The sequence below is a fragment of the Triturus cristatus genome, chromosome 3_1 (assembly GCF_964204655.1).
Source record: "Triturus cristatus chromosome 3_1, aTriCri1.1, whole genome shotgun sequence".
Taxonomy (NCBI): domain Eukaryota; kingdom Metazoa; phylum Chordata; class Amphibia; order Caudata; family Salamandridae; genus Triturus; species Triturus cristatus.
Window position 1 is genome coordinate 979,286,648 of NC_140583.1, and position 27,899 is coordinate 979,314,546.

At 42.7% G+C, this 27,899-nt stretch overlaps 1 protein-coding gene across 1 annotated transcript in view; it reads left to right on the forward strand.

Moving 5' to 3' along the window:
* Nucleotides 1–27,899, forward strand: part of ZCCHC17 (zinc finger CCHC-type containing 17) — an 81,600-nt gene that overhangs the window by 47,801 nt on the left and 5,900 nt on the right. Inside the window, exons 4-7 of the mRNA XM_085645654.1 lie at nucleotides 1,745–1,845; nucleotides 2,973–3,064; nucleotides 8,267–8,367; nucleotides 15,814–15,944. Coding sequence (XP_085501780.1) covers nucleotides 1,745–1,845; nucleotides 2,973–3,064; nucleotides 8,267–8,367; nucleotides 15,814–15,944 — 425 coding nt within the window. The remainder of the gene's footprint in view (nucleotides 1–1,744; nucleotides 1,846–2,972; nucleotides 3,065–8,266; nucleotides 8,368–15,813; nucleotides 15,945–27,899) is intronic.

Here is a 27,899-nt window from a genome sequence, read left to right on the forward strand (position 1 = left end):
CTAGAGAAGGTTGTCAAAGGGTTTCTTAAGCTTAATTTGCCTTAATTACTCTAAAGAGATTATTCACACTGCCTCTGCTCCTTTGTTATCCTGACCCTACCACGAAATTCATAGTAAAGACTGATGCTTCTAAACAAGCTTTGGTGGCCTTCCTGTTACAATCCCTAAATGATTATGATGTAGAACATCCCCAGTATTACCTATTTTATAAATTGTTGGTTGATGAACTCAATTATTCAGTCCTGAAAAGAAAATTGTAGGTTGTGAAAATGGCATGTGCCTTTTAGAGGCGTCGGTTACTGGGTACCAAGGAACCTTTTGAAATCCAAACAGACTCTAGAAACTTACAGTGTTAATGCAACATGCAAAGTAGGCTTAGTTGTTAAGCTAAATGGGCATTGTTGTTTTCACATTGGAATTTCACCATAACCTATTTTCCTGAATGAAAAAATATTTTGGCCATTGTCTTAGCTTCTCGTTATCCTGAGATTTCCCTTATAGTTGATCAACCTTTCCTTGTTGCTGAGTAGTTGCTCAATCCTTTCTGGAGAAAGTAAAAGAAGACTACGTTTCAATCCTAGAGGTTTTCCATTTCTCCTCTCTTTGAACCCTTACTTCCTGCAGCCACAGGTTTCATCAACTATTTACAGAATCATTTATGTCTCATTGGAAACAGTTCCTGTATTCCCAAATAAAGGTGACAGAGCCAGCGTCAAATTTTGGACTGGCAAATCCTTTTTTGTTCCTCCTACAAAGGCCTGCCTTTCTTCCTGCTGTCTTCCAGTTCTTACCTTGCCAATCAAATTCCAACCAAGATTTCCTATCACTCATCAAATTGATCCTGTAACTTCCCATTTGCAATTGTCTCAGACTTGGAAGATTTATTGGGATTTTCGTGCTTCAAAACTATTTCATCATTTATGTTTTTATGTTCTCAACCACTTCAAATCATTGGGAAGGACCTGAATTGGAAGTACTAGATTTCTTTCAGCAACAAGATTCTTGTTGAACTCCACAATTCCTCTGATTCTCCTCAGGTTGATTCAGGTTGGAGCTGGTGCCTTGCTGTTACTTCTGCACCCACTTCTCTTCAGTCAAAAGTTTCAATATTGCCAACTCTTTTTTCTGCCATTGTAATTTTTTCCTTATTTGGGAGAGTCATCCTGTCCTCGGGCAATAAAAATCAAGCAGAAAGGAGGGACTGCCTCATCCAACCTCTGACACAGCTTTGCAGGCCTTTGTCGTGTTTTTAAAAATATGTTTTGTTGTTGTATTTGTTTTAATTGATTTAGTAAAGGTGCAGGCCCAACATTTCTGTTTATAAGCCTCTATCAGCATCAAGCATTTTAGTAAGTGCTAAGGAAATGGTGTCACAGGTAGATCTAGTCATTTGCTCAAGCACACATTATTTCTTAAAGTGCAACAGCTACTATTGCATCCCAGGTCTTTTTTCCAGTCACCAGACTAGCCACCAGACTGGGATGTGGAACACCTAATTTTACAGACTACATATATATATAATAATTACAACTTATTTTATTTAGCAGTTGCTGCTGCTGCAGCTTACCATTTGATAATATCTTGCAGCCACTTAAGCCATAGTCCAGTTAATATATGCAGACTGTACTACAGTCTTCCTGCTGCTATTACACTTCTTGCATATTACTTGTTTTTATCTAGAAGTTGTTCTCTGAGTAAATAGTTCTTGTTTTCTTTTCAAATATTAACCTATTTTTATTTATAGGCCTTGTTCACAAAACACAGATGTCTGCCTGTCGGGTGGATAATCCCTCTGAAGTGGTGGACGTTGGGGAAAACGTCTGGGTTAAAGTGATTGGAAAGGAGGTAAGGATTCTCTGCCCTTCGCATGGAAACATAGTAGCATTTTTTGACATTTGCAATTAGCTAATGCAGCAATGATGATTTTAGGTTTTGTTCTAATTGTGTCGCAATGTCCGATTGAGCATTTATTTCCTCTGGCCTAGCCATAATGTATAATTTATAGCATGGGCCTCACACTTCAGTCTCAGTACATGAAACCTCAAAAATCTATAGACAATCAATCTACATGATTTTTTGTTACCAGGGAAAGTGTTTCTTTTGGATATCTCAATGCATTACCTACATAGAAATCAAATAAAAGAAGCTTTGACAGTGAGTAATATTGAGTTAGCGTAACGTATGTGACTGGACATGAACTGGTGTTTTTGTAACATTGGGTGTCAGGAGTCAATAATCTTTAATTGCTTAAGTTGGAAGAAGGATGACACTACTGCTATGTGTCTCATCTGACATTTTCACAGCAATTTCACAGGTTATGGGTGACTGTGGCTGCCACATACGGGTTGCAAGTTGTGAAAATGGACTTGGAGACAAGAGATCTTGCTCATAAGATGGAGTTCCTTTCTGTCTCTCATCACAGTTATTCACAAAGGTCACTTTGACTGAGATCTAGTGGCTGGTATTATCCAGAACACTTTCATTTTATTGCTAATTTTAATTACATATATGAGTATTTTTTAATTTCCTGTGATAAGGAATCTGAGTTTCCCCTTTAAAACCATCTGAGTTTGTATCCTGGGCTTGGTGTGTGGGCCAGTGTTTTCTTTCTGTTTACTGTTAAGTGTAAATCATAAAGCCTTATTAGAGTTGAGACTTATTGCCTCTGCACCCCTTTAGGTGGACCCGGTGGTCATAGAGACTCGGTATTCAAGTATAACTAGTATATGTGACAGTATAAAATACTCATAATAACAATGATGCTGAAAATGATAAGACTAGAGTGTAGTTTGATTCAACTCATTCATTCATTCCGGAGTATGATCGAACTGTGTCAGCACTGTGAATACGAGATGGGCCCAAGTATCTTCTTGCCTTTTGAATATTACCTGATTGCAAAATCCCCATGTGATCTACACATAAGTATTTTACTGATATTTACAGTTGGCTCATAAACCATTTTTTTTCTTCAGGAAACTGATGGCAAAATGAAACTCTCTCTGTCCATGAAAGTTGTCAACCAAGGAACAGGAAAGGACCAGGACCCCAACAACGTTGTCCTTGAGTAAGAACTCCTTCAGTTGGGATTGTGGTGCTGGTATGAAACTGATCTTGCGTTGATCAGTTGGTGCACATGCATTTTTCATTGGCCGATTTGGGTAAAACCACCCAGTACAGCTGCAGAATTGATTAACCTGTCTAACGCGTTCTGTGTGAATGACTCTGAAAAAGGTATTATGTAGAACTGGTCTCTATTTTGGTTCGCACATATGATGTATTTTGATGCGGCGGTAAATGGAACATATTAAATACTTTTTTACTTTGTAGGAAGACATTTAAAAAAAATAAATTAATTTAAAAAGCAATGTGAAGTGTTAAAATAAACATAGTAAAGATACCAGAGGCTGCTGTCGGGGGCATGTACTATCATTGTACCAAACCTATTTTACATTACTGCTCAAATGTACAGTTTGCCTATACCTCCCCACTCTGTTAAGATTTGGCAAAAAGATTGAGAAAGGTCTCAGAGTGTGCAATTTTGCCCTTCTCAAACTTGAGGGCTGCCATGTGTGTAACATGGCACCAGCAGTGGCGGCTGGTGACATTTGAAAGTGGTAGGGCGTAAAAGTTTGGGTTGAGTGTCCCATGGCAGGTGAGTGTAGCGAGTGAGCTTGACTGCCCCTAGGGTGTTTCTCGGGATTCTCCCCCCAGAAAAGTTTGAACTAAGAGTGGGCAAATGGTGCATTTCCAAACAAATTTGACAAAAGCAAGGTCAATAAACCAATTGTGAAATTGGAATTGTGACTATTCCACATGGTTGCAGCAACATAAAAGGCATTAGTGCAGCAGGTACTGTGGCACAAGGGCCCTCTGTACCCCAAAGGTGTTTTTGAACTAAGAAGACAGATGATGGGGGCCTATTTTCCTTGCTTGTTTTTGGGCACTGCGGGGCTGGGCCGACTACCATAGACTTTTTAAAACTTTAGCACCCTTGCCTCAAAGCCCATACTGGTGGCGCCTTCTCAGTACCATGCATATGTGCCAGTCTGCATTGCTAAAATGTGTTTAAAATTGTTTCAGCCGACTTCCACATGGTTTTAGACAGTTTTGTTTGTGAAAGTTTAGGCTGAGGTATAAAAACTAAACTAGGGAAGGAAATAAAAGTGGGAAATTCTGCTCAGAAGGTAACCGTGGAGGGATAGCGTATTGTCCAGGCCTCTGACCCCCCACCTTCCTCCAGAAGGCTGTAGCTCAGACCGATGACAGCAGGGCAAATGTGGGATAATAGAGTTGCAGCTGAGGAAACTAGAGAACCAGGTTTAAGTCTCAGCATCAGTTCAACAGCATCCTAGGAAGATCACAATCTCCTCGTGGCTAAAAAACACAAATGTGTTCTTGTGTAATGTAACAGGTAAAGCACTCCAATACATTCTGGTCAAGTTCACGCTACAATTTAAAACTGCAATTCTGCAAATATGAAAAGAGCTTTTATAAATAAGAGCACTAGCGCCTACAAGTGAAACATAGTGTTCACAGGGTGAGAGCAGGGCATGGCTGTGGGTTGCATTCATGGCAGCAACAGACCGGATCCAGGTGGGAGACGCTTGAATTTCGAAAGCCAAACATGGCTTTTATTTATGTTTCTCCCGCGGCCTGAAATTGCTCCCAAGTCAGTACAAGCCAAAGGGGGAAATATGTTCTCTCGATTTTCTTTTTTTAAATCTTAATCTACCTCCATCCTCCATGAACGGCTGTGAGGAAAACGAGGAGTATGGGAGCTGCACTGCAATATTCAGACACCATCCTCCTGTTTCATGTGCGCGCCAAAGCAGTGTGCTTGTCAACAACAGTGCGAGAAGCAGGCTAAGTGGGTGGGATGGTCGGGGGGGGGGGGGGGTAAAAAAACAAAATCTGCAAACTGCGTCATTTTGGCCACCCTGATCCTATTGCTTTTCATCCTTCGATTCAGTTTAGAGAAGTGCACACGCACTTGTTAAAAGCGAGCAGAAGATTAAAAAATACAAAGAGGGCTGGCATGTATTAAATATATGAAGAGAAATATCGGTCTACATCCGTCCGCCATGGAAATGTCGAACGATGCTCCAGTCCTAATGTAATTAATTCCCCCAGTGATAAAAGGCGGCGCGTTTCCAATTCTGCGTGCGCCAGGTATTTCAATTTGTAAGAATTTTCAATGACCGAGACCAGAAACGGAAGCTAATAGCCAGCACATAAAGAATAAACATGTTAATTGCTGTTGCCATGGAAGAAAGAACAGGTGTCATTAATTTTAAAGTGCCTCTCTGGTAGAGTTGAAGCAACAGTAAACAGAAGTTTATGCAAAAAAAGGCCAAGCCCGAGCGAGTTGCTTACTTGTTTCCCCATGGGGGCTGGCTGCTACTTTTTTTAATACATATCTGCTCGTTGAGGCTGCGAGGCATCGCTGGAAATGGGGGAAAGCTTCAAGCCTTCAAGTTAGGCGACTCCTTCAATCTTCACTCGCCATCTGCAGTGCACTGCTTCTCCCAAAACCACGAGTCTGACTGGTGCAGAAATGGCGTCCTGCATAACTGCAGCGTGGGAAGCACGAATCAGACAATCCAGCTCCACCCCTCCTACAGCCCACCCCTCTCTGATGACTCAATTGTTACCACCCATTACCTCGTTCTCCTTCTCAGCCTGCCCCGCCCCCTGTCATTGAAATGAATGGAGTTCTGTGAACTCCTCCCAGGGCCATTGTGTAAGCGCCCGAAATCCAAACCTATTCACAGCATTGAAAATCGGCACGCCCTCTGCCCTGATGTCACAGCTGTAGCTTGTGCCAGCAGGTCGAAGAATACTTCGCCCAGCAGGCACAATACGCAGCAGGGCATCTGCAAAGTTAATCATTCACAGTCAGCTGCCCATACAAAATAAGAGAACAACAGCAAACAGTAGTTTGTTTTAAGCCTCTGGCGATTTTCTAAGTTCTCTTTTTGCCTCTCCCCTCAGAGTGGTAGGGGCAGGGGGGCGACGCCCATTTCGCCCATTAACACCAGCCGCCCCTGGGCACCAGTATTTTTTCTGCAACAGTTTTTAACAGACTGCAGGAAATATACACAGTCACCTTTAGACGTGCCAGAGTTCCTAAGAGGAATGTCGTAAGCGTTCCATGCTGAAGTGAGTGTTGGTGTTGCACTGTCGAGTGAAGTGGAAGGTACTAGGTAGGGATGCCTCGCACCAGTGCTCCCACAGATTCTTCGTGATTAGAGGCATCCATGGATTTACTTTGACCCAGCCCAGCCCAGTGATTGGATTGTTGGATGGGTGGAAGATGCAGGGTGTCCTACAGAATTGAGGTAGTGGGTAAAATTTGCTGAATTGAGAAACCGGTGAAGTCCAACCTGTTTTTTCAGTCTACTTGCTGACTGACCTTAGGCAATAACACACACCAAATTTTGTTCCATAGGTGAATTGGAGAAAGAAGTGGATTTTAGGTGTTTTGTTCAGTTTTTTGTGGTTTTCCTGGTCAGAACTGAGAACCACATGAACCACACTACACAAATCAGTGGAACTGCCTTGAAAAGGGTGGGCCATGTTTCGTATGTAGTTTGTTCGATGTTTCCTTTTTTGTTTTTTTTAAAGGTAGTAGACCAAAACAGATGAGCGAAATAATGCTGATTTGCTTCACAAACCACTTTTGCTTGCCAGGTATAAAAAAAAAAACATTACACCTAGCATGGCTCAATGAAGTACCTTTATTGAGAACATTTGTTGGTACAAACTACAAAAGGAAAGTCGTTGTGCCTAAATTTATTTTTGTTTACTATAGCATATATAAAAATAAGATTGCAACTATATCCTTTTAAGTTATGTATAATAAAAAAGCAGTGTTCCAAAAATAAATGCCTGCGGTTGTGAAGGATATTAGTTACTAATATGGGTAGCATAAGTATTCTTTTAAAGTATTTGTTGAAGATTACGTTTGGGACTAGGATTATGGTTAGTGGCACATTAAATTCAAGAACTAGAGTTGGGATAGCTTTGGAAGTAGTTTCCAGCTTATCATGTATTAAAATGTACTTTCTTCAAGAAAGAATCTGTTATAGAAACATCTTTATTGTAGTACATATGCTTGTTGACATTTCCAGTTTTTAAATTTCAACTTGGTTGGTTCTTCTTAATGATAATTAGTCAAAATTGTGTTCTTCTTTCAAACAATGACTGGCCGTTGATCTTTTGCACCGCACTTCGATGGGTAGGGTTATACAGCTACATTGCACTTCAGGGATCTGTGAAACTGTGTTTCAAAAGAATGGTGATTGGTCGTAGCAGGCAACATGGAAGCAGCCGCGGCTTATGCAGGTATGAGCGGTGGGGGATTTTGACAGATGACGAGGGAAAATTAATTATTTATTTAACTTTCCCTCATCGTCATCTGTCCAAATCCCCCACTCACCCACCCGGCCCACCGCTCTTACCTGCACGAGCCGCAGCTTCATGGAAGATGTGTTCCTACCCAGTACTAAACGATGGAGAGCAGCCTAGCACCCAGGGACTTCCCATTCACCACTTGATGCCAGAGATGGTGTTGCATTTTAGGTGTTTTTCAATCTTCCGATGCTGGCAGTTGATGAGGAATGCAGTATGGTAAACCTCTCTTTCCGGCCCAGGTGCCAGGTGGCAAAACAGAGATCTGTGCAGAACCTCAGAGAGATTCTGCCCCTACAACGCATGTGAAAAGCGAAGTAGTAACTGCACATTTTATAACACATTTTCTCTGGACTGTAAATTCAGCTAGCAATGCATTGCTTTAAAGCTAAGACCAAAGGCCTGTGTATAGGAAGACATTGGCAAATACTGGAACTCTTTGTTATCAAATTGCCGAACTGTAGGGTGGTGAGTAGTGAGAAGTGGTCCAATGTTGTTTTGCTGAAAGATGTTGGTTGCTCGAATGATGTATACTGCTTCTATGTTGAACAATAATAAGTTCTGTGCTTGAAAGTGGTAAATTCAGTATATGGTATTGTGCTTTAGCCTACTTCACCAGGTTTATGTTCTCTGTATTTGATCCAAATCCTAGCATTTCTCTCACTATGAGAGCACAGGAAAGAGAAATGTACTTGCTGACCTCCACTGTCTAGATCTGACTCCGCTTCTCCATCAGATGAGTTCCGTTTCCTAGATTTTTCTTGAGAAGAATGTTAAAATGTAGAGCTACTAAATGTAGACACGGTGCTCAGCTCAGATCTGTGAAAATGACACATCATTTGATCTCCTTTCTCAGGCAGGAAGAGAGGAAGAAACGGGAATTCCGAGATTACAGCAAACAGAAGATCACCTTGGAGGCTGTTCTGAACACCATCTGCAAGAAGTGTGGCTGCAAAGGTACACAGCAATATGCAGTAGTGCAGGAGAGAAGGTCTTCTAGGACAGGAAGTAACATTTCTCTTCCTGTTCTATCGTACTAACTGGCCCATTGGCTTTGAAGAGACATTTAGTATGCTTTACCCCTGAGAGCCTGATTCAACAAAGCATGTGATTGACTTTGCCCATCCCTTGGTGGTCCTTGAGAGGCAGATATCTCTAGCTCTCCTGTGTGCACAATGAGCAGCCTACCTAGCCCCATTCCTTCTTTGTGCTTTCATACTTGTGAACGTAGACATAAAATATGAAACTTGGATACAAAATATGAAAACAAAACTACAGGAAACGAAAAGAAAAAACAGCACCTACTCACTCCTGGCATTGGTCAGCACAAGCATGAGGAGACGACTAAATATCCCTGCACTGCAAAACAAAGCACATTGCAGTAGCCCAAAGCCTCATGCACACCCCTCATATCTGCATGTGCCTTGCAACCACTAGGTGCCTTCACTCACAGGATCCTTCCTGTGAGTGAAGCGGACTGTGAAATAAAGTGGACTCTTTGACTTGAGCTCAGTCACTGGTAATTAATTTAACCCACACTCTTAGCCATCGTTTTTAGCTCATTGTGTTGTTACAGACATGTTCTTGACACTGCTCCAGTAGGATGAGACCAGCCTGAACTGCCGTGCTCTTTGGCTAGTTGAAGCACTGCACCCATCATCAATTGTTTTTCTCAGTAAGGCCCCCTAAGTTCAATGGCCATACCCAAAACTGGTTTCTCCGCTTGCTCATAGAACTCATGCTGCACCTTCCTGCTGCTCATACCCCTCTCGATTAATTCAGAGGTGACATGACCTGTCAGCTCTGACTGGACTTCTTCTATTGGGGGAGGGCCAAGGATGGTGAGCATTAGGTTGTCACCCGTCTAAGGTGTCAGTGAACAAAAAATTACCACTGGCTTGCTGAGATTAATGCACGTATTCCACCGATCACCTTTTTCGCTTTTATTTCATGACTTTTTCACTCATGATATTTTGTGACTCAGAAAGTGGGGCCATGTTTTGTAGTTCTGTTAGTTCACTACTCACACGAGAGGTTATTATGCTGCCACTCACCACCTTATCTCTTCGATCAGTCCATGCCACTGAAGCCTGGTTAAGAACAAACTGGAAAACGGTAAGAGCACTTCGTCTGCCACTTACAACTCCCTTCATCCCCAATGAACCAAAGCATAAACATTTCCTCCATCTCTGTTCAGTCGTGTACTGTGACTAATCTTAAGTCTAGGTGACTCCCAGAAGAATAGTGAGTTCTGTCTGAAGCGCACCCCTCACCCTTTTCTTACCTGTGAATAACAGATGCTTTGTATTCAGCATGAAACTACCTCCTAGATTCCCTATAATGTAAAGTGCATTGTCTTGAGTTTTACACCTACTGGGCCCTTCACACTAGGATGCCCTCTCCCATGAGTTGGGTACCACTCCTTAACTGCCCGCAATCTAAACCATCCTCATATCTCACCACCTTCAGCCAGCATTCCAAACCAACTGCTAAACACTCCTCTCCCTAACACTCAACTATTCTCTTTAGTAAATATGTAACTTGTATAAACTCTCAATTTCTTTTGTGTTTGTCCTCTCTACACTTTCTATCATTCATACATTCAGTTTCCTCATAAATGTAGCATGTCTTGTGGAAGCGCCACTTTGGATTCTCACACACAAAGCCAGCATTGGCAAAGCAATGAGCATGCAAACATGAATGAAGTCTTTTACCTTTGCCAATTCTTGGTTTTTCCCTAGATGACTGCTGAATGATGTTTGGTGGCCTTCTGTGACAAAATGGGTTTTGTTAAATCATACATACATTTAAAGTTGGGTGCCGTGGATACTAATGATTGTTTGTTCTATGCGTACTTTTATCTTCTGGTGTCTGGTAGCACAGCCATTAGAAGTCGAAGAGACCCTCCAGTAGTGGCTGATGAGGAGAGGAGATAAAGCAAAACCAAAGGAAATGATGGACGGAGTGTTGAACATTGCAAGCACTCACCCCCAGTCACCTGATCTGGGTTTAATCCATCACCGTTCTTTAGCCCACTCTGCCACCCCAGTTCAGACATGGCCATATGCAAATCAGTCTGATCCTGTGCCTCATGGGAACAGTCCAGCCCGAACTGCCAAGCCATGTCTTCCCTGGACCGGAAACAAGCTTCCTAGGACCGGTTTCTGGCATTTCAGCCGTCTTCAGCCAGGCTTGCTTGAATCCAGTGGCAAAGTGAGCAAGGGACTCACGTTTGAGCATACCCTGCCAACTTATGGCGAACAAAGCAAAACCAAAGGAAATGATGGACGGAGTGTTGAACATTGCAAGCACTCACCCCAGTCAACTGATCTGGGTTTAATCCATCACCGTTCTTTAGCCCACTCTGCCACCCCAGGAGAGGAGATATGCACATTACCTCTTACCAAATTCTGAATGCTCCTACTTGGCTACCTGTCCTGCTCCTACAAAGTGGTCCTGCCAATGCCATGCATCTTGTTGCAGTTGTAGCAGGAAACATTGGTTCTAAGGATTTCATTCAAGTTATGTAGGGGTCAGTGAATGCTACCATGAAAAATATTCATATTCATCCTACAACGGTGGGCTCAGTAAATGCTAGCCCACAATACACCTCTCAAACCACATTAACAGTGGCAGCTATTAGCGGCTTAGGTAAATGTATGTAAATATAATGAATAGAGACATCTCCTGCTCCAAGTGGAAGAACACTACACTTGAGACGTGATAGTGGCAATAATTATAACATAAAAGGAAAGAACAGGAAGACAGTGGCTGGCATACACAACAGTTTCTCAAGCAGAAGATAATTTGCTTTTCCTGCCTCGCATTCTGAGAGCCCATCTTAGGAACCAACCCAAAGTGAAAGAATATTGACTTTTTGATCACTAATCCCATTTTAGGCGCAGTCTTCATCAGGACTGATTGGATGATTATTATTAACCAAAATAAAGCTTAATGAGCTAACTGACTGATTGGATGCACCTCTATCTCAATCGGAGAAAACATTGATTTTACACGATCACTGCAGCATGGTGGAGTGATCTGCTTTTACCGAATGCACCTCACTGTGCCAGAACACGGGACTGTCCTTCTGCAGTCCTGGAAGGAACACAGGCACATGTTTTGCTGCTGCACGGCCCCATCAGACATCAGTGGGCTACTATAGTAAGGGAGTGGAGCAACTACCTGGTGAGTAACTGATGCTGTGCGGCGAAGTGGCTCTGTAAGAGAGCAGCATCGGCACATTGTTGACTGGTGCTGCCTCCCTGTTGGTGAGCTAAGGTTTTGAAAATCAGACAGCACCTTCCCCATTCTGGGGTCAGACGTGTATCAATCGGATATACTAAGTTTGTATATGATAAACCTAACCTCACTGCAACTTTGATAGAAATTCACTAGAACATATAGGTTCGTAAAATTTGTTAGTGATGTATGCTTAATATGGTTGTGTAACTACTCTCCACCTTGATTTGCACAGGCTGAGTTTTTATAAACAAAAAGCGAAATGTATCAGAATTTCCTGCTCGCAAACAATTTTTACAAAGGTTATATACGCAAATGCACCAAAGACTATCGCCTTCATTCCACTGTTTGCTAAGGGAATGGCTGCAGTTCTACAGTAGCACAATTGCACAGTAAGACATATTGCAACTCCTTTTTACAATAAGAAAAAATTGTAGGAGGCGGGTTATTATCTAGCAGCTGGTAACCGGGCAGATGATATGTGCTGTTCACTTTGGCCGCTGTAAATAAAATGTAACAAATCAACCACAAATGGTTTCAACCATGTTGGAGAAAGATTTTTGGGAAATTAAGTTAGAATCTCAGAAAAAGTGAGATCAGTGTGCATTGAAACCTGACTTTTTCATTACTGTGTTTGCACTCAAGAGGTGTTTTAACATATATGATGAACGATAAAAGTGTTACTTTCCAACATGCGTTTTCCATTCCCTTTTTCCATTTTCTCCAAATCAAGATATCCTTTCCTTTTGCATACAGTCTGCTTTACTGCTGTTGAAGTACAGCTGTAAGTTAATTACGAATATGAAACAGAGGACAGGGAAGAGTATTTCGGGGAGGGCTATACTTTGATAGTGGCACTATAAGATTATTTGTAACTTCCTTTCATATCTAAACCATTTTTAGGGGGTTTTGTATTATCTAGCAGCCGGTAACACTGCAAAAATTTTGTGGTGTTCATTCGGCTGCTGTAAATAAATGGTTTCAACCTGGTTTGGAAAGAGACGTTTTGGAATTTAGGTTATCATCTCAGAAAAAAGTGATATTATTATGCATTGACCCTTTATATTTTATTACTTCGTTTACACCCGCAATGACTTTTTGACACATTAGAGGGAAAAGAAAAGTGTGTTACTTTCCAGCAGCAGTTTCCTTCCTATCTGTTTTTGCAAATTTCTCCAGCCCACCGTGCTATCCTTGAATTTTGCATGCCTGCTACTTTAAAGCAGTTGACATGTAGATGCAAGTTAATTTTAAAAAGAAAGAGAGGGCGGGGAAGAGAACAAGGAAAGCGCTGCACTTCCTGCAAGTCCGCAGCGGAAGGATGCAAGTCAATCAGTCAGAAACATGGTAAAGAAGAAATGTTCCAGTGGTAGGATATAGAGAGGAAATAATGATCAGGGAACTGAGATAGACAAATACATCACCCAGTCATTAGCAATGGAAATGACTCAAAGCTGCTAAAAGGCTCTTTATCTTGCCATCAAGGGCTATCCTGCCATCGAATTCATATGAGATTGCCATTGCACAAAGAGCATTTCTACTGAGGTTATATCGATTTTTGTAGAAACTCATAAATCATATGAGACAAGTTCGCCATTCAAGCGACTGCAAATAGTTGTCTATTAGATAGGATCTCTCATCCCATGAGATTTGACAGTCTTCCAACTCATCAACAAGTTCCGTTTATGAAGCATTGTTACGTATCAACTCATATGTTGCAGTACTTACGGTTGGATCAACACAACACCGTCTAGGCATTTATGCCTTGAGGACACCTACAGTCTTCTGATCTACAGTAGCTCTACCCTGGAGCACAGGAATTGTGACTTTCTCCTGACGAAGGCGTACATCACGCCGAAACGCGCGTCGAATAGCACATAGTCACGTCACAACATTGTTTACTTTTTTATGTATATTATCATGTCTATGAATGTTATGATTTTAGTTTAGACATTTGTAGAATACTATGATGTTTTTATGCAACTTTCTATGAATGATTTTAATTAACAAAATAAACACACATATATTTTTATGGTCATTGTTGTTTTTAGTTTTCTCTTATTGACCTTGTGACACACATTTAGCTTTATCCTTTATGATTGCCTAGGTTGTTGTTTTTCAAATATATTTTACCCTGTCATAGGAATTGGAACTATCAGGGGGTCCTTGTTTTATTCGCACAGTGACTCAAAGCTGCTCCATGTATTGGATTGTAGCCAACATGTCTTGAATAATGGACAGCTTAGCCTGTCTATAAGCCAAGATCTAAAAATGACGAAAGAGAAATATGTAGGTATGAGATGCTCAGGAGCCCCGCAGTTGCTGCATTTGTCCCTTGTGCCTGCTGTGCACCCTACTCCCTTTGAGCACATGTTAACGCATGGAGAACTACCTCATGACAGATTTGAAGTCTTTATAGCCCATTTGGTGTGAAGTTTAGTTGTGGCTTGGATTACGGATGGGTATGTCATTTAACTCATTGGTTATAAAACAAGGTGGTTATTTATATTCTACTTCTTTTGTTGAAGCCTAGGTTTGAATGGCATTCTTTGAATGTTATGTATGTATGTCGTGGGGAGTTCGCTTCCCTTATATGTGTCTCTGATTTTTGTTTTCGTCTTTGGTATGAACTATTAGCGCAGCAGAAACAAATGGTTTCCTTTCTGCCTTGCTTAGTGTGAGCAGGTGTACATTAATCACATTTCTGATATGTAATTATTTGGTTTTAGCTAGTGACACTTCTAATGTGGTTGAGCAGACATTCTCTCCTATTGTTTTCAGGATCACAAGAGTATTCGGTGACACAGTATATCTAAATGCATCCTTCATTGATTTGAGGTTGCAGGTTGTTTTGATTGTCAAATGTCTATTCGCTGTCTCACTTCCCCAATGAAAGACGCACCATACCTTTCCAATATGTTTATCAAATTGCCTAATGGGTCCTGACATTCCGTTAACACCTGTTCATTAATTTATATTTACTCTATAATTTTATTTCTGGGCTTGGGCTATTTTTCCTGACCGCTTCTGTGCTAGGACTAGATCTGCTGGTGCCTTCGCCTGCCCTGCAGTTGAGCATTATCTAAACTATTTTGCCCTAATACTGTCTCACCACCTCCGCTGACTGAGTACAGCCTTCACTTTTAATTCTTTCCCAGCCATTAGGAGAGGCATGCTTCTGGGACCTCAATTATCGGACTTGCATGGGATTCCTGGTGAGGCATATTGAAGACACAGAACAACAGTTTGTTGTTGTCATGCACATGCCCATTTGAACTTCTTATAATGTCAGTTTCGTACATTTTCTCAAATGTCCCACAACATTTCACTCTGCACCCAGGCTGAATTGAGGGAGGGTAACCAATAAACACCTCCTTGTGCTGGTAAGCTGGAGGAGTAAAAAATGCCAGAGAATGGGTTTACCAGCCATTTTTTTCATTTCCATTACAATTAATGACTGACGATAATCACTGTGAAACCTCGCAGTAATTTGCAAGAATATTAGTACCTACCGCACACTGCTAGAAAATCGCTTGGTGTATAGGCAAATTTTACGAACTCAAACGATGTTACTACTGCGCTATACAAATGCTGATTGATTGGCTGATTGCCTGTTCATTCACCATCTTTACAACCTCTTCCGTCTTCCCCATCCTTGTCCGTCCCTACTTGAAGTGAGTTCTCACCCATAGGCAGATAGCCCTATGTCCCACGACTAGAAAGAAAGCTGTTTTCTCTTTTCCACTTTGATGGACTGATCTCTGAGCATGGCTAGGGATGCCGGGTTGCTGTCCATGCTGTAAATGTCCAGTGGGCATGGAAGTCTGGTACATGATTGCCAATGCTGTAAATGTTTAGCGTGTATGGATAGTCATTTTTGTGAGCGTGAGGAGGTGTGCCACTCTTCTGCCCGTGCTATAAATGTTCTATGTACTTGGAGGTATAGAGAGCTTTGCAGTCCGGCTACCTACATTGTAAGTGTTATTTGAGTATGAGAATGCATGATGTGCTGCTGCTGCTCCTGAAGAAAAGTACCTCTATGGGTGCTGTTTTAATGTTTGCTGTGCTGCTGTACTGATTTTGGGTAATTTGAAGTGATTTGTTTTGTACTGGTGTGTAAAACAATCATTTTATTAAAGTATGAATGGGTTTGTTTTGTAGGTCATTTTGCAAAAGACTGCTTCACGCAACCTGGAGGCACAAAGTACAGCCTTGTGCCAGAGATGGAGGAGGAAGAGGAGCAGCCCAGTCAACCCAACCAAATAGAATCTTCTTCAAAGAAAAGAAAAAAGGTAAAAGAATCGGGACGGGCTGTCGCTTTAAGATGTTGTCAAGGCTGAATTGTAGGGCAGCCAAACATAAAACCGTACCCAGTCTTATTTGAAAAGTTCCTTCTCACAGAGTATCGTTTCCTTCACTCAAATTGCTAGTGGGATACAAAACATTGTTTTTTGTTTCATTTTTACTATGTCCATTTTTTTGTAGTTAACCCTCATTGTTCTGCATATGGTATTCTGTTCTATTAAGTGAAATTGGTGTAATGTAATGTATGAGCAATATATAGAGCGCAAACTCATACCCGAGGGCGTCTTGGCGCTATCAGAGACGGGTCTGAAACAGATCAGTTGGAAAGGGAAGCTTCTTCCTGGGCTTAGGTGCCTGCTAGTCTTGCGAAAGCCAAGTCCTTAAAGGTCCTTTTCTAAACTGTGATTTCTTGAAGGCTGATGTTTCAGTCTTCTATACGTTATCTCGTGAGCTAAATCCTCCCAAATGAGGACCCACTCTCCAGTGCATACTTCTTCTTCAGACATGCTCTCCATGAAGAATTAAGCATTGGGCTGTCAAATCTAGAGTTAGTAGCGAATTAGCAGGTCTCATTGATCAATTATGTATTGCCATAAAGATTTGGTTTGATAGAGAAAATTGTAATGAGTCATTGATTAAGATACTAGTTATGTGCACTGTGCAAACTTATGATTTGCAGTAATAGAGAAGAATCTGGGTGAAATTCTGCCTCCCTTAAATCACGTATTCTTGGGTATGAATTAAAAAAAGTTTGTGTTTATTCCTACAAATGTTAAATATATGAGGAAAAGTGCCCGTCACCCCCGCCGTACATTATAAGAATATTTCATGTTTACTCCTTCCCATTTCCTCTCCGTCCAATCCCTGCCTGGCACCGCTGCTTAAAAAACAGCCGCTCTGCCTCCCACTCCGCTGTCATCGACTACCACTGGCATTCTGTGGCTCCTTCCACCCTTCGCTATTTGCTACTTTTGACTGCACACCAGCACCCGGCTCCTGAACTTACAGGTCCCTGTGCTCACTCCTCAGATTTGCTGCTGGGTGCCAGGCACTGTTGTAATCTGATGTAACTAGCTTCTGCGTATCTCCTCAGCATGCAACACTATCTCACGCAGTCCAACCACCGGACCTTGCAGGCTACAGAGAAGTTCTGCGACCATGTAGAGGAACAAGGTTGAGTTCCTTTATGAGGTCCAGGAACTCCAAGGTGACTTGCAATAGCCTTACAATGTACGGCAGAGGATATTTTATTCCTTATAATTCAGTATATCACTTTTATCTTTCCCACAAACCACTTAAAACCTATATTTATTGCTCTTACACATGAAAGAGTTAGTTTTGTTGCATCAATAAGGAATAAAAGAGGAATTTTGTGTGGAATAAACACATAAAAAAGCAATTAATTATTTAGAAAATATATTATAATCAGTTTTTATGTAATTCAGATTTAAAAAAGTGCTGAGATTCAGAATGTGTAGAAAAAGATAGATTCTATTTTTCCTATAATGACCTCTAATGGTCAGAAAATAAGCACAATGCTGTAAATATTTCCTTCCTGCTTATCGCTGTTTTAGTAATATAGATCAAAAGAATAAAAAAAACATGTTTTTGTACTTTGTTTAAACTACAGCTGCAATTGTGCTCTCTGACCTGCCTGTCACCTTGGCTGCTGGCTCTGGCACCAGGCATTGCAATGTCAAAACTTGACAATAATCACTTCTTACAATTGAGCAACTGCATCATTTTATTCATTTTATTTCAGCCTACTAGAGACGTCACAAGTCACCGGTAATGAAGAAATTAGAGACTGAATTTTACACAGTGTAGGTGGTTGGTTCTTTTTATGGTATACCGAAAAGAGGTATACCGTGCAAATACCGTGCAAAGAGTCCAGGCAAACTGCAAAGGAATTACAGAGGAACAAATGACACCCCAAATGCTTCCTTTGTGGTAGTGTGGGCGAGCAGTTAGACATATCAGAGTGTAGTGCTAAGCATTTATTATACACACCAAGACAGTAAGTGAAACACACACTCAATAAAGAAATCCCATACCAATTTATAAAAATAAGATACTTATATATAAATTCTGATACCAGGATCATTGGAATCCTGGTAAGTACTTTTCGATATATTAATTTTTACACTTTTAATAAATGGACACAGTGCACTTTCTGGATAAGTAATGTTATCCTATAGAGAAAAAACATGTATTGCATTCTGGCACTTAGCAGCGACTTACGGTTCTGTTCTTCAGGACTTAAGTTGAGTGTAGGGCAAGGTCCAAAGCCACACCAACCGGTCACATTGGGAAGGTCTGGGGCATCCAGGTGCAGAGGTGTGTTACAGCATTGGCTGTCCCATTCACTCCAGTGAGAGAATGGTCTGGTTACAAAGAGGCTGCAAGCAGGGACTGGGGGAACTCTCAGTGGGGCTTGCCCCTTGAGATCCTCTGGCATGCAGAGTAACTGTTGATCCACTTCTTCATGGGCTGTGGGGCTCAGGTGCAGTGGTGTCTTTTGGCATCAGGATTCTGGGCTGGAGTCACTTGCGGTTGGAGGGGGCCTGCAGAAAGAGGCTGCAGGCTGCGACTGGAACCCAGTTTGGGCAAAATACAAGTGTGGGTTTTGCTCTTGTGGATCTGGGGACCCCATTGGTACCGTCACCTTCCTTGGACTTGGGCTCTGGAGCGTGGGTGCATAGGTGCTTTGAGGCGTCGGGTGGCATTGTCAGAGACTCATTCTTAGTCTTTGTTTCTACTGCAGAGGCTCAAACACGATAGCTGGGTGGCTCTCAATGTAGGTCTCTCTGCCCCTAAAGTCCCTCAATCTGCATGTTGGTTTTCCTCGGTGTAGTGTCTGGTCCGGGCAAAACAAGCCTTGGCTGCTGCATGGGGTCCAGTACTCCAGTGATTGGTACTCTGCAGCTCCAGTCAGTTCTGGCATCTCCACACTTGGAGGGAAGACAGATCTGGCCTGTAGGTGCTCAGCTACCTCTTCCTGGGCAGCTGTTGTGTCGGTAGACTCTGTAGGCGCCAGGTCGGTGTACCGGGTCTTGCTTCTTTAGTGCCTGCGGCTGTAGGGGCCTGGCTCCTCTACTCCAAGAGAGTTCCTTTTGCAATTTGCAAAGCACTGGCAGCCCTCTGGGTTTCTTGAGGTCTGCACAGTGGCAGGACTTATCAGTTGCTCCACGATGGTCGGAAGCAGCAGACATACCTGCGGGGTTGGCGGCAAGTCAGTTGTGCTCTTCAGTTCTTGGGTTAGCAGTCTTCTTCTTCCACTCTTTCTTTGTGTCCAAACAAATCTGAAGATCTGGTATCAGGGGTCCCCTAATTACTCAATTTAGGGGGGTTAAGGGGAGTAAGGTGTAGAAACAAATGGACTTCACTATGCCCCTCATATGACCACTTCCTGTGGGAAGTGGGCATAACCCTTTCCCAGAATCCCTACATTTGCCATGATCAAGATGGCCAACTCTAAAAAGTCATGTCCACTTTAGGTAGCCCACCTTAGGGGTGTTACTAACCTGGGGTTGGCATTCCTCCCTGACTAGCTAATTTTCCCGCCTGTTCAGGTGCCAAAGGACTGGACAAAAGGGGTCAACTTCCTCCCCTGTGAGGGAAGCCAGACTTGCATATCAAAGGCAGTGGCTTCTTTGAAGCTCCCCTGCCTTGGAATGCTAGTCAGCAGGTCATCCTGTGGGAGGGGTTGTGAACACCCTCCACGCAAGCAGGCTTTGTCTCTGACCTCCTGAGAGCGGAGGTCCTCACCCTTAGGGGGTCAGAAACTTGTCCCTGCCGTGAACCGGTCAGTCAGCACACCAGTGGCTGATAGGTTTTCAGGGGGCACCTCTAAAGTGCCCTCTGGGTGCATGTATCAATAAATCTAACACTGATATCAGTGTGGGTTTATTCATACAAGATGATTGATAGCAAACATCCCTATTTTCAGTGAAGCCGTTATGTAGCTGGGGAACTCATTTTCACTAGACATCACAGAGGCATATCTGCTTATGCAAGTATGTCCTCACATAAAATATAATGCACCCTGTCTTGGGGCTCAAAGGCCTACTGTAGGAGTGACTTACATATATATATGAGATTCAGTGACTTTAGCATGACACACAGGAGTGTGTCATGTGTTTCCACTCATGGTTCCTCCATGTCACACAGCCTGCAATGGCAGTCTGTGGAGTTTGTATGTGGGTACCTCAGGGTGACATAAGATATATGTTGCAGCCCTTAGGGACCCTCTTTAGTACCCCTGCTCAAGGTTCCTGTCGTACCATTTACAAGGGATTTACAGGAGTGTAAAGTCCTTTGCCAATTGTAGCAAAATTAGACCTTGTTTTAGGGAAGTAGCACTGGCACTGAAGGCTGGTTAGCAGTACACCGTCAGAGTCGAAAATCAGCATCTAGTAACTAAAAAAAGTGGGCAAAAAGTGTGTGTGGGGGTAACAGCAACAAAAGCCTAGTTCTCTACACACAAAAATTGTAGATTCCAATGCATTATGAATAGAAACATCTGTCCTTTCAGATAGAGAACGACTCGGATCACTACGTGGATAGAGAATGACTGAGAGCTCTACATAGCCAGAGACGATTAAGATTTACATGAGCATGATCCTCATCCGCTCTCGCGTGTTTAGTGGGCATCACTGCCATATATTCCAATGAGCTTTGTTGGTAAAAAGTATGCTTTACTAAAAACAAGTGCCATCAATTTAAGTATGTATGGGATTTATTCATCATAAACCTAGCAAAAAACGAGAAGGGGTAGCCCATGACCATACTCCCGGTTTAATATCACAAAGCACACCAGGAGTGCGGACATTATTGTATTTTGTAGCATTGTAGGGTGAAACATTGTACACTATGACTAACACATATGACAGTTAAAGGCTGAAACCAGTGTGGCAGTACAGGCAAATGCCGATTCCGTGTTCACAGGCATGCATACCTAACTAAAGGAAGCATAAGTGATCAGCATTCTCTGTCTCTGTACAAAAGATTTAGTAGTCCTGGGGTATCCAAGGCAGTATGGTTGCTTCTGAATCGAGTCTGACTATTGGTGGGTCATGCTCAATTTGCTACTACCTCTCGGAAGAGCCTTGCAACACTTTATTCTGGCAGAAAACAACAGCTGACTTGAAATTCAGCTACCAAGGCAAATTTATTTTTGCAGCTAGAATCATGCTGTCTTTTTGTTGCCATGTGATTTTATGTGCAAGGAAGATTTGCCTGCTTCCCATTTCTGCTTTACCTCTAACCGCTGCAGATTGAAAGTATGTCCTACTCGATAGGACATTTTGTAAGGCCCATAAATAAGGCAGACATTGACGACAACAGAGCTTGATATGCTATGGGTTAACACTACATCCCAAATGCTCAATTTAGCATAGGAACATGGACACATATATAAGCCATATACAATGCATGTGCTTTTGTTCTCTTTAATGCTTTCTGCTGTCCTGTAACTGAGGGCTTGACTTCTGTGCATTTCTGTATATTTCTGGTAAGGAGAATTGGCTAATTTCTCCAAATACCTGATGCTTTCGTCACTAAAGCCCTGTATTGAACGTATGACAGTCAATAACAGTTTTTCCTCTCTCTAGTGAATCAGTTCCCTCCCCATTTAAACAGGAAAGTTCTCTTCATTTTGTTTCAGTTGTTAGCTCCGCATTTTAAACAGCTGTCCTAATCCACACCATTGTTACTCGTACTTAAGACCCACCTCCTAACTAAATTAAACATCTCAGAATCCAGGTAACATTAAATCACTCAACCTTCAATGTTGTGGTTATAATGGGACCATTGCGGACGCCACAGACTTGTAATTCACTGCAGACAACCATCCAAGAATTCCTCTGTGTTGTGGATGTTTGTTGATTAAGGCTTCTAACCTCTTTGACAATATGTCATGGTTTGTAAATCTGGTTCACCAGGGATTTAAAAATAAGCTTAGAAGGAGGTTGAAGATGTGGTTGTGGGGTGCATTTTCTGTCTGTGCAGCAATCATGGCGTAGACGTTACTGAAATTGAATGTCAGTGGATTTAATAACCCAGTATCTTAGGGTGCTATTTCAGCCGCGTGGAGGCGTAGTAGTTACATACATTTCATAATTGTTTTACACCCCTTCTAGCCCCACGTATCCGCTAAATGAGCAATTGATTCATTGAAGTTAATTGCTGGCATCATAGACTGCAATGTACTGTGATACTTTTGTTTATCACTCATCACACATCTACATAACGTTTCTGTTTTCCAACTCTGGCCCCATGCAGTCTGTATAGCCTTGATACCACTTACAGTGATTTTGTTTGAAGTGCTGCATGTTAAACAAATACAAATTACTATAAGATCTTGCGAGACGCAGAGTGAAAGGTTACTCACAAGATCAGAAAAACAAGGGCCTGCATCATGAAGAGCTTTGTTGGCTCAGTTGGCAACTGAACGCCTGTTTTTATGCACTCACAGTGTGCAAAGTAATTCATTTAACCTGATATTTCTCTGAGTTAGGGCATTATTTTAAACTGTACAGGTCAGACACCGAAAGAGGCAAGTCCAGCTGATGGTCTCCGAGCTGTACGGTCTGAAAACCAAGCCCTAACTCAGAGAGATATTTACTTTACACACTGCAGGCACATAAAAACAGATGTTCAGCAGTCCATTGAGCCTACGCATCCCTTCATGATATGCGCCCAGGACTGCATATAATCCTCTTCCACTGCAGTCATGTTTCTCCATGCAATAACACAATTTCAGTACTATTTTAACACCATGTTTGAGGGCCTTAAAATATGGTATATATTATTTTAGATACGTTTTTTGCGTTACAGACACCTAGCCAGAATTGGCAGTTCAATGAGATGCATTTCCGCAAAGAACAGAACAGCAGTAACATGGCACATTTGCTCAGAAAATGTGTTTTTTGCATTATTGATAGTATAAAGCAAGTATGATATCAACGCTTTTCCTAGAGTTTCTCTCTAAAATTCTTGGTGATTGAAGAGTCTCCCTTTCTCATAAGAAGAGAAAAAACTCTTCTCAGATTTCCACCCAATCCTAAGATTGACCATGAGTAATAGTCAGGCATCCTTTTTGAAAATGTCTTGTTTGTATCAGTATCCATTCTTCTATCTAAAGGTGCAGTATTTTGGGTTCAATTAATCATAAGATCTTACTCAAAGTTTGACCATCCTTTTTTGGGACAAGTTCGCTGTCTGGTTGTGAAAGGCATATTGTGAGTTTGCCTAGAACATACAGAGGCTTGGCACCCAACCAGTGCTTACAATTAGTTGCCTTTCCTGTCACTCACATTGACCTGCTTCTTATTCATGTCCCAGTGTGTCAATCTTGTGTTTGTCCCTCCCATGGAGAATAGTCTCTTTAACATCTCTTTTGTTTGGCTGGCTTCTTTGCTTCCACTGTGTGCTTTTCAAGCACTGCTTTTCTATTTTTTGGCTAAGCACTTCACGAGTGCATGTGATTCCCAGCTGCCTCCGTCTTGCACTTCTTTCCCTCTGCTCTCTGTGTTGCTCTGTCATCTGTGTGCTTCTCCACACCACCTTCATGCTCCGCTCACTCTTTTGTCCTCCCCTATTGCTTTCTCTGCTTCTCCTTGCTCTCTCCACATTGCTCTCTCGACTGTTGCTTCTCTTCCTAACACCCTCTGTGTTGCATCTATCTCCCCCACCCTCTGCGTTGATTCCCCTAACCATGCCCTCCCTCTGCTACCCATTGCGTCTACTCCCCAACTCCTCCCTGTGTTGTTTTTCCCACCCCTGTCCTCCATGTTGCTCCCTCATTCGTGTCCTCCATGGTGCCCCCCCCACTCACGCTCTGTGTTGCCCCCACCGCCCTCCATGTTGTCCCCTAACCCAAGATTCAAATAAAAAATGTTGTTGACTATGTAACTTGTAACAGCAAATAAAGTGAAAAGGAAGCTGCACCATTTTGTAGGCATGCACATGCGTGGTGTGCGCACCTACTGAATGCTGTTGCCCACCATGTCATAGGCTTTTTTTTCTTATTTAGACATGCTGAAAGTTTCGCGGATGCTGCACAGCATGGCTAAAAACCATTGACCAAGCCATTTGGTCTCAAAGGCTAGACCAATTTGTTTTGCCAGTGTTTGTTCTCCTCATCTTCAGAACACCTCAGATGAAGGGATCTCTGAGTTTTGCCTGCCTCCAGCAGTGGTTCCGTACAATACATATATATTGAGTAGGCTCAAGTGAAATTTCAACTATGCCAGGATACTTTCCCTAATTTCTGAATTTTCTCATTACACATGTTTCGCGAAGTTCCACACATGATGCCATTTTGCCACGTCGCATTGTTACATGCTGTTCATGGCAAAATTTTACAGCGAGCATATAGCAATAATGCAAGCAGCCAGAATGACAGAATGTGAGCGGTTGTTTTTCACAGCACGGCAAGATTCATCCTTGCCTCAAAAGTTGACGCAAGGACGCATCTCACACTCACAGTGCTAAATGACTCTTCTTCATTTCACGTAACCGCACTTGGGGCCAGATGTACGACCATTCACATTTGCGAGTCGCAAATTGCATCAAATTGCGACTCGCAAAAGTAAATGTACAACAGTGTCTCAGACACTGTTTGTGATTCCCAATGGTATCGCAAATTGCATGCTTAACCAATATATTAATGAGGCAAGTGCAATTTGCGACCCCATTGGGAATGGCTAGCACTCCCAGGGATGGTGGCCTGCTGGGGTCAGCACACCACCATGTCTGTGACTGCTTTTTAAATAAAGCAGTTTTTTTTTAATGCAGCCCTAAAGGAAAAAGGGATGCATTTAAAAAAGATAAATGTAACTTTTCAGTTTCATTTTTTAAGGGCAGGCAGTGGCCCCTGGGACCACTGCCTGCTCTTAAAAAATATTTTCACATTTCACATACACACTCCCCTGGGGACGCTTTCCAGTTTGCGAGTGGTTTACCACCTACTTGAAGTAGGTGGTAAACTGCAAGTGTTTTGCAGCTGCATTTTACATGGCATTGAAACTTGCTATTAGGAAGGAACGCCCCTTCCTAATAGCGAGAGACGCAAGCGCTATTTTGCGAGTCCGTGACTCGCAAAATAGCGTTTGTACATGCCAGGAGCCTTTTTTGCGGTCGCAAACGGTCCAATATCCCGTTTGCAAGTGCAAAAAAGGGTCATACATCTGGCATCAAGCAACCAGAATGTGAGCGGTTGTTGTTCACAGCACAGCGAAATTCACCCTTGCCTCTAAACTTGAAGCAAGGACACATCTCATGCTCACAATGCTAAATGACTCTTCTTCATTTCACTTAACCGCACTTGGGGCCAGATGTACGACCATTCACTTTTGTGAGTCGCAAATTGCATCAAATTGCGACTCGCAAAAGTGAATGTACAACAGTGTCTCAGACACTGTTTGCAATTCCCAATGGGATCACAATTTGCATGCCTCATTTATTGATATTTGATATGTATTAGCTTATAGAGCGCCCAAATCACCCCGATAGGGGTATCTCCACGCTGTGACTGCTGTCATCAACCAGGAAGACTTAGAACAGTGAGGTTTTCAGCAATTTTCTAAATTTCAGGTAGTCGGAACATTGGCATAAGTCAGTGGGGAGTTGATTCCAATAAAGGCTCTGTTAAATCTAGGAGTACAAAGAAGTGATTTTGACCCTGACCGAAGAGACCTGGAGGGTAAGTACCTAGAGAGTTTATCTGAGAGGTAGCTTGGACCCATGTCATGTAGAGATTTGTGAACCATACAGCAGATCTTGAATTTAATCCGTTTACGCACCGGAAGCCAGTGCAGCTGTTGTAACAGAGGTATGGAGGCCGTTCTAGGAGGGGTGTTGGCAATTAGGTGGGCTGCTGTGTTCCGGACTACCTGCAATTTATTTATGGAAGCTTCATTGGCTGAAATCAGCAAGGCGTTGCAGTAGTCCAGGCGGCTTAGCACTAATGCCTGGATCAGAACTTTCTGAGTTGACGAGGGTAGAAATGGAAAGACTCTTCGTAATAGACTAAGGGTGTGAAAGCATGACCCTGCAGTGGAGGAGACATGTTTTCCCAATGTTAGATTCTGGTCTATACTGACACCCAAGTTTTTGACCACCTTTTTTGGGGTAGGTAACTGGGCCCAATTCCTCAGGCTACGAGCTTGGGGTCCATCTTAAAATTGTTTCACCGAACAGCATAATCTCAATATATTAATGAGGCGAGCGCAATTTGCGACCCCATTGGGAATGGCTAGCACTCCCAGGGATGGTGGCCTGCTGGGGTCAGAACACCACCATGTCTGTGACTGCTTTTTAGGTCGAGGGACCGTCCGGTCTGCCGAAGGCAGAACCGGAAGTCCGGAGATTTAATGTTTCTTAGAGTGGCTATTTAGCCCGCCTCTCTTTTTGCTTCCCCTCCATTGGCTGGCTTCCTAAACGGAGGCCAGCCATTGGAGGAGAGAGACGTCCCTCCAAATAGGCTCCGTCTTTTTCAGATTCGGGGGCGTGTTCCGTGCTGTTCTTTCCACTATTTAGCCACGCCCCCGAATCTGAAACCGCCGCTGCGTTTCTCCAAGGCATTTCTGCTTCGCCTCGGAGAAAGGCGGTGTTCAGGGCGATTCCCTCAACGACGATTCCCTCAAGCACGTAAGACTTGTTTAAATTAACTCTTCATCCATCTGTTTTCACTTTCCTTATTCGTCCTGTGCTGGAAATCACTGATGTAAATGCCGTATCTTCATAGAGTGGCTTCAGAGAATTATGTTCCTGGGTGGAAGGCAGGCTCCCACAGGGCTTATTATGATATCCGTCTATCAAGCTCTGTCTTTCAGTCTCACTAATCGTGTTTTTAATACTATAAACATAATTACTTTACATATATTACAAGTGATATCCTTTGCCTCGCGCTACGTAGCCCTGCTGTTATGTGGAATGTGCTTTATACCTGTGTTATGCGGTATATCACAGCTGTATGGCCATGCAGCATAGCAATATGTGGGGCTCCACCAATCAAGTGGGAGTTAACATGCCGCCACCCATTTCAGAGCAACGCACAGCGGATTGGTGGAATTTAAGGTTTTAAAAAAATAACACATTTTTAGGCGACCTGGCTGTCTTCTACGCCCAAATATTTGGTACAACCTTCAACTGTGAATATTTATTTGCATTTTAGCCCGAATATAACAGGGCCACTTGCGAATATATGCTGATGCGATTTGTGGAAGTTCACGAGAGCATTCTCTTTGAGCTCCAAAACATACAGCTTAATTTCCCAGCCTAGCTTTCTGAAATGTTTCCCTTCCTATGTCCTTTCGTTTTCACTGCTTAAGGGTTTGGAAATATGCTCTGTTCCGGAACTCTGAAAGAAGCGTGCAACAAATGACACATCAAATATGTCTGCCTCCTGTTGTAATTTCCGTGAACCGCTTTGTAGAAAGATGCTTAATTTCTAAAGTATACGCAGACGCTGCTGTTACAGAGCCCCCTCATTCTGGTGGTAGCGGCTGCCAGTCTAAAGGACAGTCCTGGCTGGGGGTTGTCAGTGTGTGAGTGTAAGTGCACGTTTACACGCCCAACAGCCCACCTCCTCATTACAAGCCTGTTACCTGTAATCACAGGGATCTACCCTGACGCCAGTCTGTCATCACCAGGCCCCGAAGGGACAGCTGCAGAAGAGTCTGTCTCCAGCTCGGCTGTTCTTTCAGGGCTGGACATATAAGCGTCTCAGGTGAGGCTGGAAGGAGTGCACTGACTGGAGCTCACCTTTAGAACGGCACCGACCTCTGAGCTTCCAGGACGGCGGGCCTGTAGGTACGGTAATCACTTTACCCCGTAGGCTTTGGACTTGTTCCTCCAAACACTAAACGTTTTCTTTCAGAATGGCTTTTATGGTTCAAAAAAACAGTCTGAAACCAAGAAAGCCATTTCCTTTTTAA